This window comes from Rhinoraja longicauda, chromosome 42 (genome assembly GCF_053455715.1).
Source record: "Rhinoraja longicauda isolate Sanriku21f chromosome 42, sRhiLon1.1, whole genome shotgun sequence".
Lineage (NCBI taxonomy): Eukaryota > Metazoa > Chordata > Chondrichthyes > Rajiformes > Arhynchobatidae > Rhinoraja > Rhinoraja longicauda.
In genome coordinates, this window is record NC_135994.1 from 7,366,122 (window position 1) to 7,387,534 (window position 21,413).

General features: G+C 41.9%; 1 protein-coding gene across 2 annotated transcripts in view; it reads left to right on the forward strand.

The window, feature by feature from the left end:
- col2a1a (collagen, type II, alpha 1a) overlaps window positions 1–21,413 on the forward strand; it is an 83,909-nt gene that overhangs the window by 39,774 nt on the left and 22,722 nt on the right. For both annotated transcript variants that reach the window (XM_078431409.1, XM_078431410.1), the window contains exons 29-40: window positions 1,195–1,248; window positions 2,189–2,242; window positions 3,395–3,448; window positions 5,530–5,574; window positions 9,975–10,073; window positions 10,167–10,274; window positions 10,955–11,008; window positions 14,190–14,243; window positions 14,809–14,862; window positions 18,352–18,405; window positions 19,896–20,003; window positions 20,093–20,146. In XM_078431409.1, the coding sequence (XP_078287535.1) occupies window positions 1,195–1,248; window positions 2,189–2,242; window positions 3,395–3,448; window positions 5,530–5,574; window positions 9,975–10,073; window positions 10,167–10,274; window positions 10,955–11,008; window positions 14,190–14,243; window positions 14,809–14,862; window positions 18,352–18,405; window positions 19,896–20,003; window positions 20,093–20,146 (792 nt within the window). The remainder of the gene's footprint in view (window positions 1–1,194; window positions 1,249–2,188; window positions 2,243–3,394; window positions 3,449–5,529; window positions 5,575–9,974; window positions 10,074–10,166; window positions 10,275–10,954; window positions 11,009–14,189; window positions 14,244–14,808; window positions 14,863–18,351; window positions 18,406–19,895; window positions 20,004–20,092; window positions 20,147–21,413) is intronic.

Below are 21,413 nucleotides of genomic sequence, written 5' to 3' on the forward strand. Positions count from 1 at the left end.
TAATAAATGAAACTAAAATAGTAAACATAATATAATGTTCTGTGGCATGCAGTATGATAGAAATTTTGTGAATAGAGCATACATAATTTTAATCAGCAAGACAGTCTGTTTATTGGAAAAAAATCCCAGATGGAGGATGTGTTCTAAACATCTTGGAGCAAAGAGTAGACACATTGCGTTTCCTGACACTTCTTATTATTTAGTCTGCTTTTACACAGGTTAATAACCTGAAACAAGTTGTTAAATTTTACATAAGTTTACAGAAATACATTTAAGGCAGTTAATTGCCACTGATATCAAAATGAAGTTGCTATTACATTAGGAGATACATTAATGAGTTGCAACAGAATACTGAGATATTAACTGGGGATTGCCATCCTAAGATTATAGTGTGTCTTGCAGCAGTGCAAAAGGCAACTAAAATGCCACAGATCAGTCCTGTTATTGTACAGCTTTATAAACCAAGATACAATGCAGAATATATTGTCTAAAGTCAGTGATTCTACATCAATCAGGGTTGAGTATTAGCAAATCATGGATTAGAAAACTGATAGTTGAAGTGCTCTAATGTTATCTCCAGTTATCTAAGTGTTCTATCTTCTGGAGAGTGGGCCCATTCTACTCATTACGTACTGTCTGCAAGGTTCAATCTTCATTAACATTGCAACATAAACTACTGTTAGTAACTGCTCCATTGGTCCCAATAAATATATAAGAACAGGAATGTTATCAGCATTGCAGTAGATAGTTATTTTGCTTTTCCATATTATATGTAGTAAGGGAATTGTTAACATTACTAAGTATTCCACATCATATGAAATAATTTTTCTGTACACTCTGTGAAATATTTTGCACCTGCTATGCGTGCTCTGCATTTCATATTACAGCATGTCTATAAAATAGTGCTGCAAATTTCAGATATAATCCAGTATGTAATACAGTATATGTTATGTATGCCATGTTATACAGTAACATTGAATATTACAAACACTCCACAATATTTAGATTAAAGGAACACCAAATTACATAAAATCCAATAGATTTGTGCATTAGAGTTCTCCCACTTTATAGACATTGCAATCTATGTTCCTTGCAAGTACATTGCATTCTGTGATTGTAAAGTACAATGTATTCATTTGTAAGCATCAGGCACAGTATTAATGCATACTGAATGTTGCTCTTTATTCTTCATAGGGTCTGCCTGGCAAAGATGGGGAGACAGGTGCTCAAGGTCCTCCTGGTCCATCCGTGAGTTCAAATACCTTGGTTAATTTAGTATTTAGATTTTAAGTTTGTCTGATCAGTCTACTAGGTATGTTTCATTTGAAAATACATGATGTCTTTTCATCACCTGTGATGATTCTCATATTGATGGCGGCTCCATTGACGATCATTAGAGAGTCACGGTGTCACACAACATGGAAACAGGCTCTTGAGCCCACTGATGTCTGCACTGATCATCAAGCACTCATTTCCACTCCTTGTCCTATTTTAATCTGGTTTGAAACATTCTTGTTACAAAAATAATTTCATTCAGTAACTTTCATTTCCATAAAACGATGACCAACTCCAACAAAATGTGTCATTTACAAGTGGTTTCATTAGCCTGCTTCAAAGTGGCCACTTGTACTCCCCTGAAAAATGTGTGCCTGGAAATATCTTTAGTGTTATGCTTTTGGAAATTGATTCTTCCATGAGTGAAGCAAGAGAACAACTATTTCTCGATCATTTTGCACCACACAGGAAAATTTGACCAGGGACTTACTGATGTGACGCCTATTTCCACATTTGAGCGCACAAAATGACCTTCTCCCCACTTCTTTTGGAACATTGTGAGAGAACCTGGGGACCATGTTATCCAAGAGGCTCCTGCCCTTGGACACTGCTGGAACAACATGGCTTTATCACTGCAGCTTCCCCTTTTGGAGCCTGAAAATGAGTTATCTGCTTGCATGCAGCTTTAGGCCGCTCTCCCAACCTCACCACTGCACCTTCAAATATAAACCCGTGCAACACCCAGGCTCTCGCAACCAAGGCCTCAAGTTGGAGCTGAATGTTGACCAGTCATTGTACTTCCTAATTTGAGCCATTCTTGCACATCATTTAGAGTGTACTAGATTTTCTATGCAATGGTGTGTTCATAGCCAAATTGTTTGTTCACTCCTCACACTGCTGTTTCATTTTACAGGGTCCCGCTGGTGAGAGAGGTGAACAAGGCCCACCCGGTCCTCCAGGCTTCCAGGTATCTTCTATATACTAAAACTCTCGTTTGTTTGTTTGTTTGTTTGTTTGTTTCTGAACTACAGCCAAAACGGTACACAATAGCGCGACAATTTTAGCCCCACCTTACTCACCGTCGTCCCTTTGGTGCTAATGGAAGTAGTTTCATTGAAATCGGTGTTATATTTTTTAAGTTATTCACATTTTAAAGTTTAAATCTATCTCCTAGGGAGGGAGGGAGGGGGGAGGAGGGATGGAGTGGGGGGAGGGAGAGGGAGGGAAGGGGGGAGGGAAGGGGGGAGGAGAGGGTGCTGCACCAATGCAGGAGAGGTTTGGGCCCAACGGGTCCACTTAGTCAAGTATCAGATAAAATCTATTCAATGTCACTAAAAGACTTACTTTACTATACTGACTGACAGACACAGAAAACACAAACTTCCCTTCAACCCGTTGAGTCCGTGCCAACCATCAAGCATCCACTTACACCCATCTCATTTTATTCTCCTCATATCCCCATCAATTTCTTAACCCCCCCCCCCTCAACAGATTCTACTGCTCACCCAAACACGAGAGAGAGTTAAAAAAAATATTGGCCAATTAACCTACCGCTACTTTAAGCTTGTGATTTAGAATTAGCAAACTGTTTTCACAATAGTTATTCTAAGTCTGTTCCAATCTAAAATAATTTGCTGCTGTCACTTACTTGAAGCATTATATTCAGCATGGTTTCCTAAATTTCTCAATCTGATGTCCATTTCTGAGAATTATACCTGTAACTATGTTATATTTCTTGAACAGGAACAGTAAATCTACTTCTTTTGTTTTTGGTTACTTTGACATGAAATCTTTAGTTTTAAATGTTCCTGTATTCTGAGGAGCACCCTCAGCAACAGACTGGTTCCACCAAGAGGCAGTATAGAACGCCACAGGAGATCCTTCTTCCCAGTGGCTATCAAACTGTGCAACCCCTCCCCCTTCTGTCGTGGGGTAGACTGAGACTGACTCCCCTCTCCCACCCGCCCCAATCTTTGCACATCCCCAACCCTTTCCACTCCTCACTTTAATTTCATGTATCTTGTGTTTTATGACTGTTGGCAGATCAATTTCCCTCTGGGATAAACAAAGTTCTATCGTATCGTATCGTATTCATCAAACTGTTTTACTCTTATTGCAGGGTCTGCCCGGTCCTCCAGGTCCCCCTGGTGAGGGTGGCAAGCCAGGTGACCAGGTATGTAATCCGTTAACCGCAGGCCATGCCTCCTTTAAAGGTTACACATCCATGCGGTCAGAATTTTTCCTATCGTATATTTAATTATTAAACCAATGTGAAGGGCAGTGTGGGGTAGAAATTAGCGAGTTGCAATTTATGTACGGTACCTTAGCATGTCAGAACACATCGTTGTGTTTCATACTGTGGGTTATTGATTTGGTTTAGTTTAGTTTAGAGATACAGCACGAAAACAGGCCCTTCGGCCCACCGAGTCTGTGCCGATCAGCGATCCCCGCACACTAACACTATCCCACATACACTTGGGACAATTTACACTTTTACCAAGCTAATTAACCTACAAACCTGCACGTCATTGGAGTGTGGGAGGAAACCGGAGCTCCCGGAGAGAACCCACGCGGCCCCGGGGAGAACGTACAAACTCCGTACTGACAGCACTCGTAGTCAGGATCAAACCCAGGTCTCTAATGCTGTGAGGCAGCAACTCTACCGCTGCGCCACCGTATCACACATAATGAAAAACTATCTTGATGAAATGTAAAACTATCTTGAAGATTATGGTTACATGGAGTCATGGATTCGTACAGCACAAAAACAGGCCCTTCGAGCACCCATTCATATTAATTCTACTTTTATTCTCCTCGCATTCCCATCAACTAGGGTCAATTTACAGAGGCCAATTAACCTACCAACCTGCACGTCTTTGCAGTGTGAGAGGAAAAACTGGGGTAACTTGGGGAAAACCAACGAAGATTCCCCATAGACCCGAGATCAGGATTGAACCTGGGTCTCTGATGCTGTGAGGCAGTGGCTTTACAAGTTGTGCCAAGTGCCACTATTATGTGCTGCTGAACTTGGCCTTTATAAGATTGGATTGGGGAAGGAAGATCGCAGAGAGACGGGGAGTTCCAATGTTTTGGGTCTCAAGAAATATAGAAGATAATTGCAATTTCTGGAGGGCAAATCAGTAGTTGGTTTTATACTTCTGATTTTGCTTTCATTGAAATCAATCGAGAAATAAACCAACCAACATCTAAAATGAACTGTTAATTTTTGAGTTGTTTGTTTTTCGGCCCATGGAAACATGTAAGCCACCCTAAATAGTGTGGTTTTCTCTTGACTTCAATGGAGTCAGGTTCAGGAGGGTAGGAGAGCTTATTTGCTGATGAGGAGGAATGGGATAAAACATGAGGACAATTGCTGACCAGTCTCATTAAACTTGAAGCAGAAAAGATTCCAAAAACATAAGATCTTTGGAGACCTGAAGTGAGAGAGATGACTAGGCATTGTAGAGGCAAAAACATTGGTGCTTATATTTGGAGACTAACTGCCCTGCTGGTAACTGAGTTTTGTTATGAAGACCCAAATACAATGCTGTGGCAGCAATATTAGCCACACTTCATACAGCGACTTTAGTATTGAAATCATAAAACCATCAAATATGTATGACACAGAAGAAAGCCACGCAGCTTGTGTGTGTCTGTGCCATTTGTAAAAGAACTCCCGAGCTTAATCCCACTTCCCAACACTGGAGATAGTCCTGTACATCACAGGCTCTTTAAATGTGATGAGGGTTTCTGCCTCTACTAGGGTTGCCAACTATCTCGCTCCCAAATAAGGGACAAGGTGGCGTCATCGCCCCATGCCCCACGTGACCTCACCCAGCCAGCGGCCTCGTGCTCTCGCTCCACCAATGGCGGCCGCCTGGGCCGGGAGGCAGGTTGGTACGCAACCTCCGTTAGGCGCCGCACGGGCCTCCGGGCCTCCGGGCCTATACTGCCCGCACCTATACCGTCCGATCCTACAGCGTCCGTGCCTACAACCCCCGCCAGGCCTAATACGGGACAAGGGTGGTCTTGTACGGGACAAACCAATTTAGCCCAAAATACGGGATGTCCCAGCTAATACGGGACAGTTGGCAACCCTAGCCTCTACCGTCCTTCCCGGCGGTGAGATCCAGACACCAGCCATCCTCTGGAGTGACTGAGCCGATTAAACCTTTGCACCTCTCTGTATAATGTCAAATTGTGCAATCTTTGCTGCCTTCTGTCACTGACCTATGGTTTCTGTTTCTTGGACAGGGTGTCCCAGGTGAAGCTGGTGCCGCAGGTCTAACTGGTCCAAGAGTAAGTATCACACTCTTTCTTAAAAAATAAACATATATGTATTAGATGCAAGAAGAACAAAAAGTTACCCACCTTACTGTGTCAGCCTAATCAACTCTATTCATTTATATATCTCTGTAATGTCACAAAGAACATACACCCATACACCCAGAAGATTATACACCCATCATCTTCTGCAGAAACTATAATGTTGCAGTTGCCTAAACCTTTGTAGTGTTAAGGATTCTTAAACTGCTACATACCCCTACAATATTACAGAGCCCTTATGATGTTACAAAGTTTATAGTATTACATATCCTTCCAATGTTACAGATATTGATAGTGCTACTCTTCCCTTTAACATTACAGGCTTCACTTAACTGGTACAAACCGGTCACTTTTCCATATCCCTAAACATTGCAAATCTTCCAATAATACTGTCATGTGTCCTCTATAGTACTACTGTTAGACGTTCTCCCCTATGCTGGTACAAACCCCTTATTGTGTTCTACACCCCACAATGTTAAAGACCCCTGCAGAATTACATATCACAGAGGCAGAGATAGAGCACAGAAGAGGCCCCTCGGCCCACCATGTCCGCACCAACCATCAACCGCCCCATTTTACACTAATCCTACATTAATCCCATTTTTTATTCTCCCCACATTCTCTTCAACTTCACCCAGATTCTACTTGGGGCAATTTATAGTGGCCAATTAGCCTGTCAAGCCACAAGTCTCTGTGATCTGGGAAAAGAAAGGAGCACCCAGAGGAAACCCATGTAGTCACAGGGAGAATATGCAAACTCCACACAGACCTGAGATGAAGATTGAACCCTGGGTCGACTGAGCTGTGAAGCGGTGGCTCTACTAACTGCACCACTGTACTGTCCTATCTCAGTCGTGTTACAGTTCCTTGTAGTGTTATAGACCACTCTGTAGGTAAAGGTTTCTGTGATGTTACAGGCGATTCCCAGCCGGCAGAGAATGCCGACAGCCCGTAGTAGCCGGCAAATCCATCTCACTGGTCTCCCAAAACCCTAAAGATGGTTTTATCCATTCCGATAGTATTACAGACCCATAAGAGTTTACTTATCTCAATATGTCTACAACACCCTCTTGCATACATATTCCCCAATAATGTTATATATCCATTATAATGACTATGCCCCTATACTGTTGCAGACACCTCTATGATGGTTCCCCCCTGGCATTTTATATACTCATTCAGTTACAGAACCTCCTGTAATCTTACAGAGCCCCCTCACCCCACAATGTTAGATACCTTCTACACATATGTCCCTGTGCGAATACTCACTCCCACCGTACTATGATATTGCAGATCCTCCTAGATGGTTACAGATCCCATTCTAGTCTAAGCCCCTACATACACATACAGACCACTACAGCCTAACACTGTGCTGTAATAACCCACCCCATAATGCTGCAGCCCATATTGTTGCAAATCGCTATACAAACTGCTACATTTTTTATAATGTCACGGACCTCTGTGTGGTATCCATACACCATTGCAGGCCTCTTAGAATGTCACAGGGCGTATTAATATACACATCTCTATTCTGTTACAGATTCCCTGAAGTGTTACATGCAGACCCCCTGTAGTATTACATGCCTGTACTTTGGTATACACCTCCACTATAGCATTACAGACCCCATTGATCTTATGTAATCTCATATAAAAACTTTCCAGTGCTGTCACAGCCTCAATCCCTTCTCTTCAGCTTCATAAATTGAAGATGTGTCAAAGAGTCAATGGCATTATACAAAACTTATGTTCAGAATCAAAGACTACCTGTACTGTTATAGACACCTATGCTGTTACAATCTCCTGTTGCCACGTTTCCTTTTTCGTTCCACATTATTTCCAGTGTAATATACCCCCTGCACAGTTGCATCCTTCCTTGCACTGTTACAAATGCCTATAGTGCTTTACATCCGAATAATGTTACTGTCCCCTTTACTGTTTCTTATCATTATACAGTTACAGATCCCTTTGTAAAAAAATATTTTATGTATGCCTATGGGTTTACGTATTCCTGTTATCAACTTGCCCCCATGATGTTATATGTCCCTGTACAGTTACAGAAATCCCCACACTATTAGACACCCTTGTACTCTTTAGACTCGTGTGGTGTTACATAATCTATCTGTTCTACACTGTTATAGATCGTATAGATTTTCCGGCCATTATGACAGATTCCTATACTATTATACACACTCCCCATACTGTTTCAGTCCCAGACCATTACTGATCCCTGTTGTGTTTCACATCCCTGTGCCATAACACATCCCTGTTACAGTCCCTGTTAAATTCCATATTCTTAGTGTTACAGACCTCCTTTCCTGTTACAGACCCTTCTAATGTTACCTGTGCCTGTACAATTAGCTCCCCCTACTGAGTTACTCCAGCATTCTGTGTCGATCTTTGCTATACTTTTACAGATTCTGCCCCTCCTCCACAAATACTGTTAGACTTCTTCATTTTTTCATACCCTTATTGTATGCTTATAGCTACAATGTTATTGACCCTCATAGTTTTGCAGGTCACTGAAGAGTTGCATATGTCAATATTGTTATAAGCCCCTCTCTCCGATAATGTTATATACCTCTTGGACAGTTTCAGAGTTTTGTGGTGTTACAAAACCACGTGGAATTGCATATATATATCTACTGTTACTATCCTCTAACACTATTGATTCACATTCCCGACGATACTGTTACAGGCTGCTATATTGCTATTAACCCTTTTCCTATTAGACATCAATGTACTTTAACAGTACTTGCCCCCTACCCCAACAATACTGCTGCAGGTCCCTATGATGTTATGTTCAACATTATGATGTTCCATCCCCTCCTATAGTAATACAAATACAAAATCCAATAGTTACAAGAACCCATGCTGATACAGAATCTGTTATTTTGTTACACAACATTTTGATTTTTAATACAGACTGTCAAATTATTACATGTTGCTCTGCACATCCAGTGACAGATCTGCATGAGGTTACATTTCCTTATGTTGTAATTATCCTGATGGTATTGCATATTTCTACAATGTTACGGACACATGTCTTTACATATCACTGTATTGTAAAAGACGTATGTGCATATGACATGGGTTCATGTTATGGAAAATCGCGATATGGAACCATTTTCTAGCAACACAACCGTTACGTCAGGATTGCCTGTATTGTTACCAGCACCTATATTTTGATTACCACTTTGCTTCTACATGCACTACATTCTTGAACTGTTGCTGCTATATAAAGCCAGATTCTATCCGTTGCCTGTTACATACCCTTATCCTGTCATATGCTCCTATCCCTATACTTAGTTTAGAGATACAGCGCGGAAACAGGCCCTTTCGGCCCACCGGGTCCGCACCCACCAGCGATCCCTGCACATTAACACTATCCTATACCCACAAGGGACAATTTACATTTACTAAGCCAATTAATCTACAAACCTGTAGGTCTATCACCGAGTCCCCCACCATCAACATCCTAGAGGGTCGCTGTTGCCCAGAACCTGAGCTGAACTAGATACCATCGCCACAAAAGCAGAAAAGAGGCTGGGAATCCTGCAATGAGTTCCTCACCTCCTGACATTGCAAAGCCTTTCCACCATTTACACGGCACAAATCAGAAGTGTGGTGCGACACTCTGCACTTACACAGATGAGTGCAACTCCAATACATCTCGGGAAGCTCAACACCATCAACGACAAAAGGAGCCAACTGATCGCTACCCCATCCATCGCCTTCAACATTTATTCTCTCCACCATCAGCGTACAGTGTCTGCAGCGTGTATTATCTACAAATTGCAAATCGCACTGCAGTTACTTACCAACGCCACCCCAACAGCATCTGCCAAGCCCATGACCTGCCACCACCAAGAAGGACAAGGGCAGCAGGCTCATGAGAATACCACCACCACTTACAGGTCACCGTCACACCCTGGTTTGGAAATATTTCACTGTTCCTTCATTGCCACTGGGTATAAAATCCTGGAACCCCCTCTCCAACAGCACAGTGAGCGCACCTTCACCAGCAGAACTGCAGTAGTTTACCATTATCCTCAAGGGCAATGAGGCATGGTCAATAAATGTCAATGCCAATGACACCCCAATCCCAAAAAATGAATACATTTAAAAACTACTGCTTTATACCCAGCTTTCCTTGCATATTCCTGTCAGTGATTTCCCCCTCTCATTGTGGTTAAATGCCCGTAGCTTGGTATATACCCTTATCCTATTCTGCATTCTGTTTATGATATAAAGCCATAGAGTGTTACATCTCTGAATTTATTCAGTTTATTGTTCTCTCTGACCTATCCAAGTTGTGTTTTGTTTCTGCCTTTGTGTAAATCCCCGGTATGTGACATGTCTGTCCTTGTCCTCAGGGCGAACGTGGTTTCCCAGGTGAACGCGGATCTCCAGGTTCCCAGGGTCTCCAGGGTCCCCGTGGTCTTCCAGGTACTCCCGGCGCTGATGGTCCTAAGGTAGGATTCTTCTCTTACTCTTGCAAAGACAACCATTTTGTGCAAGCATTTACAAAGATCTGGTCCTAACTAGGTCCTTGCTTCATCTCACAGGGTGCAGGTGGTGCTCCAGGTCCCAATGGTGCTCAAGGTCCTCCTGGTCTCCAGGGTATGCCAGGCGAAAGAGGTACTGCTGGAATCCCTGGTCCAAAGGGTGATAGAGTAAGTGTCCTACCTTCATCCTTCCTAACCCTAATTTTGTGTGACACTAATAGATAATATTTTCTACAAGACATTCCCATAACATTCATTATTATTAGCATTTGTTTGCATTGCCACACAATTTGGAGTTCCTTTATCTTTTTCTTCGTAAAGGGACTGTTTCATAAGCTTGCTGAGATTTTGAAAATTAAGAAAGGAATTGGCAAACCTGGACATGTACATTTCTTGGTAGGCGGCATGTGAATAATGATGAGATTAAGAGTTATTGAGGAATTGCACAAAGGATAATTAGCAGATCATGTTACAAGAGAAGGCCTTTGGAAAACACAGCATCAACAGGTTCAGTAAGATGTTCAGTGATTCAGTAAGATAGGTAATTGGCCAGGGAAGAGATGAAGAGGGCAGCAAGCAGATTGGCCAAAAAGGTCCAGTCTTTTTTTGGTCCTGGTAGTCTTCCTCCATGTTAAATCTTTCACATTTTCAACTGTTAGTGGTGACTTGGTCTAGTCCTTTAAGCATTAGCAGTGCCATAAGGGTCACGATCTAAACATTTCTGATTCGCATTCATTTGACGATGAAGGAAAGAAGAACGATGTTTATGATGAGGGTAGGAAATACAGTGAACTATCACTGTCTTGTAGGTACAGTACTCATTTGTCCCCCTCTCATTTGTTTCTCAGGGTGACAGCGGCGGGAAAGGACCTGAGGGCGCTCCCGGCAAAGATGGCGGCCGAGTAAGTAAAATGCTGCACACTCAACTTTTCAACATTGTTTTCAACTTGTATGTGTTCATTAGTGGGTCACTTAAAGGGGACAGGCAGTCTGGATTGTACATCGTGAACGTAATAGATTTTGTCTGCATTTATATCTTGTATTTAATACACGTACCCAATCTGATGCACATTGTTGTGTTGACTCTTAATATGTCCACAGGACCATAGTCCACTTAAATGTCCACCTGCCTAACCATGTGTGATAATACTTTTGCTCCTATGTCATCACATGTGAAAATATTACCCAATGCACACAATCATCGTACAAAATTGAATCATTAAACAATAAATCACAATCAGAATTCCATCTGTCAGAGAACAAATAGCATCTTTAAAATAGTGCAAGAAAGGCACGGCCCTGCTAATAATTGCAGAAATAGTACCCACAAATTGATTACACGACCTGCATAATATCACAGACATGCGCATTCACAATATTTTGATTTCCAGATCCACATTAATTTTATGAGTGGGATCAGGAAGAGCTATCAGCTCATGAATTCACAGTTACAGCAACTCTGGTTGGTCTTCTTGACAGCTGAATTGCCTTTTGCCAAGGAAAAATATATGTAGATCTGTCTGAAATGTCTGAAGAAATAATGCAACTGCACCTAAAATGTGGTCATCCAACTTATTTTAGTAGCCCCCAAACAATAGGCCCAGAGATTTAAATTCCAGTTCTTGGGATGAAGGCCTTTCTTCTGTGTGATCCAAACTAGAATCAAGAATAAAATTGCATTTTTGACTTGGTTTGCTGCCCATGAGGTTGTTTATTCAGTTATTTTCCCCACTCCTCTTCTGAAGATTCTTGCCTGGAGATTATAATGTACGTGTAGAATACACAGGTGAACATTTAGTTAAAGGAGCAGCCAGTGTAAAATTTAAGGCCCTAGGTATTGTACTCTTTTAAATAGTCTGTAAATTGGGAAATGCCTTTGCTTTATAATGGTGGGCTGCATAAAGCAAATCGGGTAAATCCAGGACTGGGTCGAGGAAGTAGGTGGAGTGGGGGGAGAGGGGGAAAGCAGTGGGGAAAGAGACCCAGCGGTTTGTGGTGGTAGGCTTTGTGATAGGAAGTGGGTAGAGGTCGATATGGTTTGCAAGAAGAGTTAGGACAGGGATCATATGAAGGTCAATAGACAATAGACAATAGGTGCAGGAGTAGGCCATTCAGCCCTTCGAGCCAGCACCGCCATTCAATGCGATCATGGCTGATCACTCTCAATCAGTACCCCGTTCCTGCCTTCTCCCCATACCCCCTCACTCCGCTATCCTTAAGAGCTCTATCCAGCTCTCTCTTGAAAGCATCCAACGAACTGGCCTCCACTGCCTTCTGAGGCAGAGAATTCCACACCTTCACCACCCTCTGACTGAAAAAGTTCTTCCTCATCTCCGTTCTAAATGGCCTACCCCTTATTCTTAAACTGTGGCCCCTTGTTCTGGACTCCCCCAACATTGGGAACATGTTATCTGCCTCTAATGTGTCCAATCCCCTAATTATCTTATATGTTTCAATAAGATCCCCCCTCATCCTTCTAAATTCCAGTGTATACAAGCCCAATCGCTCCAGCCTTTCAACATACGACAGTCCCGCCATTCCGGGAATTAACCTAGTGAACCTACGCTGCATGCCCTCCATAGCAAGAATATCCTTCCTCAAATTTGGAGACCAAAACTGCACACAGTACTCCAGGTGCGGTCTCACCAGGGCCCGGTACAACTGTAGAAGGACCTCTTTGCTCCTATACTCAACTCCTCTTGTTACGAAGGCCAACGTTCCATTGGCTTTCTTCACTGCCTGCTGTACCTGCATGCTTCCTTTCATTGACTGATGCACTAGGACACCCAGATCTCGTTGAACTCCCCCTCCTCCTAACTTGACACCATTCAGATAATAATCTGCCTTTCTATTCTTACTTCCAAAGTGAATAACCTCACACTTATCTACATTAAACTGCATCTGCCATGTATCCGCCCACTCACACAACCTGTCCAAGTCACCCTGCAGCCTTATTGCATCTTCCTCACAATTCACACTACCCCCCAACTTAGTATCATCTGCAAATTTGCTAATGGTACTTTTAATCCCTTCGTCTAAGTCATTAATGTATATCGTAAATAGCTGGGGTCCCAGCACCGAACCTTGCGGTACCCCACTGGTCACTGCCTGCCATTCCAAAAGGGACCCATTTATCCCCACTCTTTGCTTTCTGTCTGTCAACCAATTTTCTATCCATGTCAGTACCCTACCCCCAATACCATGTGCCCTAATTTTGCCCACTAATCTCCTATGTGGGACCTTGTCGAAGGCTTTCTGAAAGTCGAGGTACACCAGGTCAGTAAGGAGGTTGGTGAAAGACTCACATTACAGCACCAGTTTGGAGGATCAATAGGTTGGTGGAGGAGCCAAGACAGGGAGATGGTCAGGGTGGGAAGGGGTAGAAACTGCCTTGGGTTGATTAGGCAGTGGAGGGGAGTGGACAATATTAAGTAGCTGGGGTTGGAATCCTTGGTCAAGTGTACTTCAGTACACCAGGACGGTTGGCAAAGTGGTCGTGAGGAGGCAGTAAAGCTGAGCTGTCGATCTGAGCTTGGTGGGTGGCAGAGGAAAGAGTGGGTGGTGGGAGTTACCACTTCAGACAGATAGTATGTGTATGGGATGTCCAAAGGAGAACCAAGTAAGTATATTGCTTAAAGGGGACCCTCCTTAGACAAGTTCTTGTCACAACATACCCCAAGCACTGTGGACCTTGTTGCTGCAAGAAAATCCTGGTAGAGTCCAGTGCACCTTGGTCATCTTTGGATGCCACTGCACATGTCAGGCCACCACTGTGCATTGACCCACCTGAAGCATGGAGGAAGTGGAAGGAAAATCATGGGCTTTGAAAAGACCACGACTTTCCTCTATGTTTTATTTTTCATTGAAATAGAATCGCATATCACATGAAAAATTACCTCTACGCAATCCAATTTCTTGGTGACTATCATGTTGGGTACAGTTCCACTCATTCCTGCTGCTTTCAAATGTACAGTACTGCTGACTAAAAGATGCCTCTAACAAGTGCGGCACTAATAACAGTGCCTGTATTTGGACAAATCCCTGCTTTGAAATCTAATGTGATTGTTCTCTTTCTTAATCTAGGGTTTAACTGGTCCTATTGGTCCACCTGGTCCATCTGGTCCCAATGGATTGAAGGTAAAAAAAACATTTGAGTTTTATTTTTGTGCAAAATGTTTGATTCATAGAGTCTTACAGCGTGGAAACAGGCCCTTTGGCCCAACTTGCCCAACCATCCAACATGTCCCATCTACAGAATCAGAATAACCTTTATTGTCATCCAAAAAAACAAGTCTTTTGGATGAAATTCCGTTACCCACAGTCCAAATATAAGAGCAATAAAAATAAGCAATAACACACACAATCACAAACCAACACAAAACAAAAAAAGAAACAAAAAAAAGACACTTGTCCCACCTGCCCGCGTTTGACCCATGTCCCTCCAAACCCATCCTGTCCATGTACCTGCCTAATTGTTTCTTAAACCTTGCAAGAGTCCCTGCCTCAACTACCTCTTCCGCCTCAACTATCTCCAACAAACCTTTTAAAAATAATATTTGCAGCGGTTAAGTTGAAGAACTATATGCTGCTTCTCACCTTAAATAAAGAAAATATATTAATGGAAACGCTTCAATATTTTGCTGTTTATTACTGCCATTGCCCCAAATGCCTTCATAACCCTTCCTTCTTCTCTCTCCTTTAGGGTGAGACAGGTCCTCGTGGACCAACGGGTACTGCTGGTGCCCGTGGTGCTCCTGTAAGTGTGAAATATTTTATTCTTCTGCTGCTGTTAAAACCAGAGCAGACTTTTTCAAAAATATTACAGTTGAAGGGATATTTTAATATTCCACATGTACTCTGGAGTTTACACTGAATTTAAAAAGCCACTTTGGGGTTTAGACTAACATACCCTGTTCAGTTGCTAATTCCACAGATGCGAGAATCCCAGCCTTATTACGGGTTGAAGTTCTCCAGTGCAGCTTTCTGGACTACAGTAAATCCAGACCATAGAAATTGTGGTTGTCACCCTCTGAGCAGGAGAACTTGTCCTTTTAAGTATAGACACTCCCCGTAACAGAAAGGTTCCTAGAACTGTCTGTAACTGAAATTAGAAACACTGACCGAGATGAGCCAGTATTCTTTCGAGTTTAGAAGAATGAGAGATCTCATTGAAACTTACAAAATCCTTTGGAGGACTCAACAGGCGAGACGCAGGAAGGATGTTTCCCCTGGCTGAGGAGAGTGTTTCAGGGCCAGTGATTATAAAATGGTTAGAATGAGCATAGTTATGGAAATGGTCAAAGAAAAAAAGGCGTTTTTAAAAAGTGGAGTACGGCCCATTTTAAAAGGCTAAGATACTATTAACTGTTCAGTAGACTTTGAACAGCTGCTTGAAGGTAAATAGGTAAGAGCAGAGAGAGATATTTAAGGAGGAGATAGTTCACATATCCCATCAATTAGGGGATGTGAACTATCAATTATGATCATTCAAAACTGTGTTCACGTCAATTATGTTCCCAATAAAAGAAATAGGGAAACGTACTAATCTATCCTCGCATGATGTCAAAGAACAAAGCAGGATAAGGCAACAAAAAAAAAGGAAGTTTCTGACAACCACTGCAGTATACTTTGAAGAGTATAGAAGGTGCTGTGGTGACATTATAACGGAAATTAGGAAGGCAAAGAGAGTACAGTAACAAAACAATTGGCAAGTAAAAGTAAGAAAACCCTAATAATTATTTATAAATGTAAAAGGAAAGAATATATAATGAAAGTCCAGGTTCTATTAGATATTAAAACAATATCTGTGTGGAGGTAGAAAACGTGATTAAAATGAGTTATTTGCACCTGATTTCATGGAAGGGGTGGATAATAGAGACACCATGGAGCATTAAAAAAAAAAAAAATTGGAATTAAATGAAGAGTGGACACGTTAAGAGGTTTAGCATATTTAGGATAAATAACAAAGCACGGATAAAATATATGCAAAGCCTTTGAAAGAAGCAAGGAAGAAATCGTTTTTGAATACTGGCATGGTGTTGCTGGACTGGAAAACAGCTAATGTTATCTAATGAAGGAGAAGGGGGTAGACTAAAAAACTTTTAGCCTAACAGGGGTGGTGGCAGGATTGTCAGATGTAATTATGAGGGGCACCATCAATCTGTATTTAGAGTGGCACATACTAATCAAGAAAAGTCTGTAACTTGTTTGAAGATTCTGATGTGATTGCAAGGTAACATATTTACTGTGTTTAGGAAAGGCTTTAGATAAGTCCCACTTGGCTGATCAGGATACCAAAACCCCATGGGAGTCCACAAAAGGGTGCAAGTTGGATCAATCATTGATTCAGTGGGGAAAAAATAAAAACAATGGTTTTTATGATCTTATAAAATATCATCTTCATCTTATTATCATCTTCCATGATTAGAGGCCTAGGTTCCTCAGGCCCAATACTAGGTCCCCTGCTTTTCATGATACATAGTAATGACTTGGACTTCAATGTCAGGGCCATGATTCATTCCTAAAATGGGCAGTGTGGTTCAGTGAGGGATGAGTTGTGGGCTGCAAGAAAATACCAATGGATTAATTAGGAGGGAAAAATAGAATTCAATTCAGAGAAGTGTGAAGTGATGTATTTTAGAAGACAAACAATGTGAAGGGATGCATGATATGCTCACATTTTAAATGCAAAGGAACAGTGATTTCATGTGTGTGGGTCCCTGAATGAAACTGCACAGGTAGATAAGGCACAGGGACATTTGTCTTTGTTAGCTGAGATATGGAAAATATGAATGTAGGGTGGTCATGTTAGAACTGTATAAAACATTAGGCTACAACGAGTATAATTGTACAATTCTGGTCATCACACTACAGGAAATATATGTTTCCACTGGAGAGAGTGCAGAGGAGATTCACAAGGACAATGCTAGGGTTGGAGAACTATAGTTATGAAGAGAGACTAGCTAGGCCTGAAAAAACTGAGGATAAGCAGACATTGAATTGAGAAGTATAAAATGTATTAAGAACTGGACAAGGTGAATAGTAAGGGCCTATTTCCCATAGCAGTGAGATTGATAACTAGGGCATATAGATTAACTAATTGGTAGAATGTTAGAGGGAAATTGAGGAATTTTTTTTTTTTTAAATCTGGGGGTCTAGAACCTCTTTCCTGAAGGTTAGTGGAGCCAGAAATCATCATCGCCCTCAAAGGGCATCTAACTGAACATCGCAAAAGCTAGTCTCAGAGCAAGAGCTGAACAGTGCTGGTACCCATTAGTCTAGTTTTGGCAGCATAGACACAAATAGCCAAATGTTTTCCTTTTGGGCTGCAAACCTCCAAGGCAGCATGATCAACATTAATCCGCAAAACGCCTTTAATGTAGTGCTGAGGTGTTTCACAGGAATGTTACCAAACCACATTTAATATCTAGCTATACAAGGAGATATAAGGGTAGGCTACCCAAAGTTTATTCAGAGATTTTTGTGGAGAAAGGAGCAGCAACAAAGCAGAAAGTTTTAGCGAAGAAATACTAAGGCAACAGAAGCCATGGTCACCTGTGGTGGTGCAACTACAACGGGGAATGCTAAAGGCCAGAGGTAAAAGAGTGCAGACATTTTAGGGTTTGAGCTGGGAAAGACTACAGAGTTCAGACAACGCAAGACCATGGAGAAATTTGGAAATAAGGGTAGAAATCATAAAACGGAGTTAATGCCGTATTGTCTATTATTTTGTTATTTTCAAATATTAAAAAATGGAACCTTGCAGATTATATCCATACCAAAATTCTAAAATCCAAACTAAATTAACAGAATCTGTTTCCATTGTAAATATAAACATAGATTTGTACAAAAAAATGTATAATCAGGACAGATTCTGAACATTAATCTCTTTGATTTCAATGTTTTTTGGAAATTATATGTTGACCACATTTTTAAAAAAAATTAAAGTGGGAACTATGCTCAGTTGAGGACAGGACTCGATAACTGCAAGAAATCAACTACTTTCATGTATACTTTGTTTAGTTTTAGAAGCATAATAATAAAAATCAAGGTCCTTTTAGCTGAAATTTAACTATCTCTTCCACATAAACTTTCAGTTTTTGTTGGTGTGAGATAATAAGCTGCTCATGAGTAGATTGAGCAGAAACAACAATCCTTTGGACTACAATCTATATTGCCCAGCCTCCAACATAACATAAGATTATTTGGTGCCATTATAATTAGCAATGTTCTCTTTGTGTTTCAGGGTGAACGTGGTGAGACAGGTCCTCCCGGCCCTGCTGGCTTTGCTGGTCCTCCTGTAAGTACTCAAAGAATCAGATGAATAAATTGTAAAATGAATATGAGTAGCTTCCAGCATTGTGGGTATAAAATGTGCATGGGTATGACCACTTATCATCGGGGAATATTCATCCCGTGATTGAACCTCCGGCTCCAACTTTGCACATTCACTAGGAATGGAGGGCTGTAGTTATAAGGATAGATTGGATAACATGGGTTTATTCTCACTGGAATGTAAGAGGCTGAGTGGTGAGCTTAAGAGGTTTACAAAATTATGAGAGTTCTTTTGCCCAGAGCAGGGGAATCTGGAACCAGAGAGCAAAGGTTAAGGTGAGAGGGGAGAAGTTTAAAGGAGATCTGAGGCATACATTTTTCACACAGAGGATGGTGGTTATATGGTAGAGGTGGATACAATTATAATGTTTAAAAGGTATTAAGAAGGGCCAAGAAGGATACAGGCCTAATGCAAGCAAAAGGGATTAGTGTAGATAAGCATCACAGTCTAGATGGATGAGGCAATAGACAATAGACAATAGGTGCAGGAGTAGGCCATTCGGCCCTTCGAGCCAGCACCGCCATTCAATGTGATCATGGCTGATCATTCTCAATCAGTACCCCGTTCCTGCCTTCTCCCCATACCCCCTGACTCCGCTATCCTTAAGAGCTCTATCTAGCTCTCTCTTGAATGCATTCAGAGAATTGGCCTCCACTGCCCTCTGAGGCAGAGAATTCCACAGATTCACAACTCTCTGACTAAAAAACTGTCCGAAAGGGCCAGTTTCTGTGCTGTACCATTCTATCAGTCAATATGAAATGCCACCGTTGAAGTGCCCCATCATAAGAATGGCGCAGGTGAGATAAGCAGTTGTATTTCCAGTGCCAAGTTAAATATGACAAGAAACATTATAGTTGCCATTTTGACATTTGCCAATCAATTTTGATTTCTGATTCTAGAAAATAACCCCTCTTGGTTCATGAAGTTTGGACCAACTGCCTTCCTGCAGCCCCACAGTTGACTTGATGAGGGAAGCCAACTTCCCTGCCTCGGCTAATGGAAGCCAATCCCTCTAGGGTCCCGTATCAGAGGCTGGATCGACCATAAGATTCCCATCTCTCTCCAGGATCCTTGCATTGGCTGATTAAGGATTTAAATTGTCCCAATTGTTTGCTATTTATGGGTTTAGTTCATATAATTTAATACAATTGTTATTTAATTCACATGAATGACCAGTGAATTGGTCACACTCTCACTTCAACGATTGTGGAACTATTACAAAAGTTATGTCCTTTACCCTTGCGGAGCAGCAGTTAGAATCAGTACCACCACTGGGCCGATGGAAGTCAGATCACTAATGCGGATCCTTGTCTTAGCAGAGGAAAGCAGGATCTTGCATTTTGGTTTTTGTTCAGGACTCTCTCGAGTCAGTTTTTGGTCACAATTTCCAAATGCTTGGACTCCAGTGAATGCTCTAAGCTGGCACTTACGCTCCCATGTTCTCTTGCCAACAGGGTTCAGATGGTCAAGCTGGTCAAAAGGGTGAACCTGGTGAAGCTGGACAAAAAGGTGATGCTGGTGCTCCCGGACCCCAGGGCCCATCAGGTGCTCCTGGACCACAGGTGAGACAAGAAACACATCACAAATTATCAGAGACTTTACTTTCACAAAAGAGCACATTGAAATTACTTTCTTCTTTCCTTTATTTTAGGGTCCAACTGGTGTAACTGGGCCTAAAGGTGCTCGTGGTGCCCAAGGTCCTCCTGTGAGTTTGGTTTTATACAATCTGAGCTTTAAAACAAAATTAAAATAGATAGACGAGCGAGTATTAGAATGATGCAATGAGATTTTGACATTAAGTTGATTCTCAGAACGCTAGCTCTCCTTTTGTAGATATTTTTCGGACACCTGTTTAAACGTGGCTGTCTTGTCCAGTTTATGTGGGTAGATACTTCAAAAGAGTTTTCTGATGTGCAGAAATCTGTATATCGACTAAAATAAAACAGAAAATGTTGGTTCTATTCAGCTAAGGCATCGGAGGATCCAGAATTTCCAAATGAGAAATAAAAAACCTGTGATGCGAGAAATGCGAGATCGAAAGCTCTAATGGCTGATTATTTGAAACTGTTACATTCAGTGTTGAATCTGGGAAACTGTACTCTGCCTGGTTGGAAGATGAGGATCCAGTTGAGTTTTAGAGCTGGAATGCAGGGAAGTACTTGGAACTAGAAACCAAGTGTTGGAAGCTAAGAGTAAAACGTTGCCTGGTCCTCACGTGAGCTAGGAATGGCGTGGTAGGAGGTAGCCATAATCTGGAACCCCCCCCCACTTTGTGAAGTTAAAGCCAGAACATGACAGCCGAGAGCCTGGAGAATGGTTCCGAGGACCACAATCCAGGAGCCGTCAGCCAAGCATCAGTACCCAGCAGTTAAGATTAAGGCCCAACAATGAGACGTCAAACTTGGAATCAGCTAAACTGCTGGGAGCCAGCAACTAACTGCTGGAGGCCGAAACCAAGGCACTACTGGGAACCACTAGATAACGTGAGCAGTTGCAAACAGGAAGCTGGTTAGATATTTCCAAGAGCTGGAAGCAAACAACTGAATCTTAAACTTACAAAAACCGTCGAGACTTAACGTTTGGCTGGCTCTTAAACTTCACTATTATTCTAAGGGTAGGTTTCAATAGATCATGCAGAGCTATCTTATCCTCTTGTGTAGCTGCATGACTTAAATATGTTGAAGATGTGGAAGCAGGATTTTTGCTCTAGAAATTGGACGGCAGATTTCCATTTTTGTGCGCTGTGATCCAATTTCTATGAACAATTAAATGTTAATGAAAATAGGGACATTCATTGTATGGTGCCTGTTGAACGGCATTAGGATTTTGTGTATCCCTCAAGTTGCCCACACTGTCAACCGGTTGTCCTGAAGCAGGCGTTCAACATGCCTGAGAACTTAAAGGCAATGTCCCATAGCACGTACCAGGCTGAGGCTGGGATCCCCCCTTAAGCTGTTTACCCACCTCTTCCT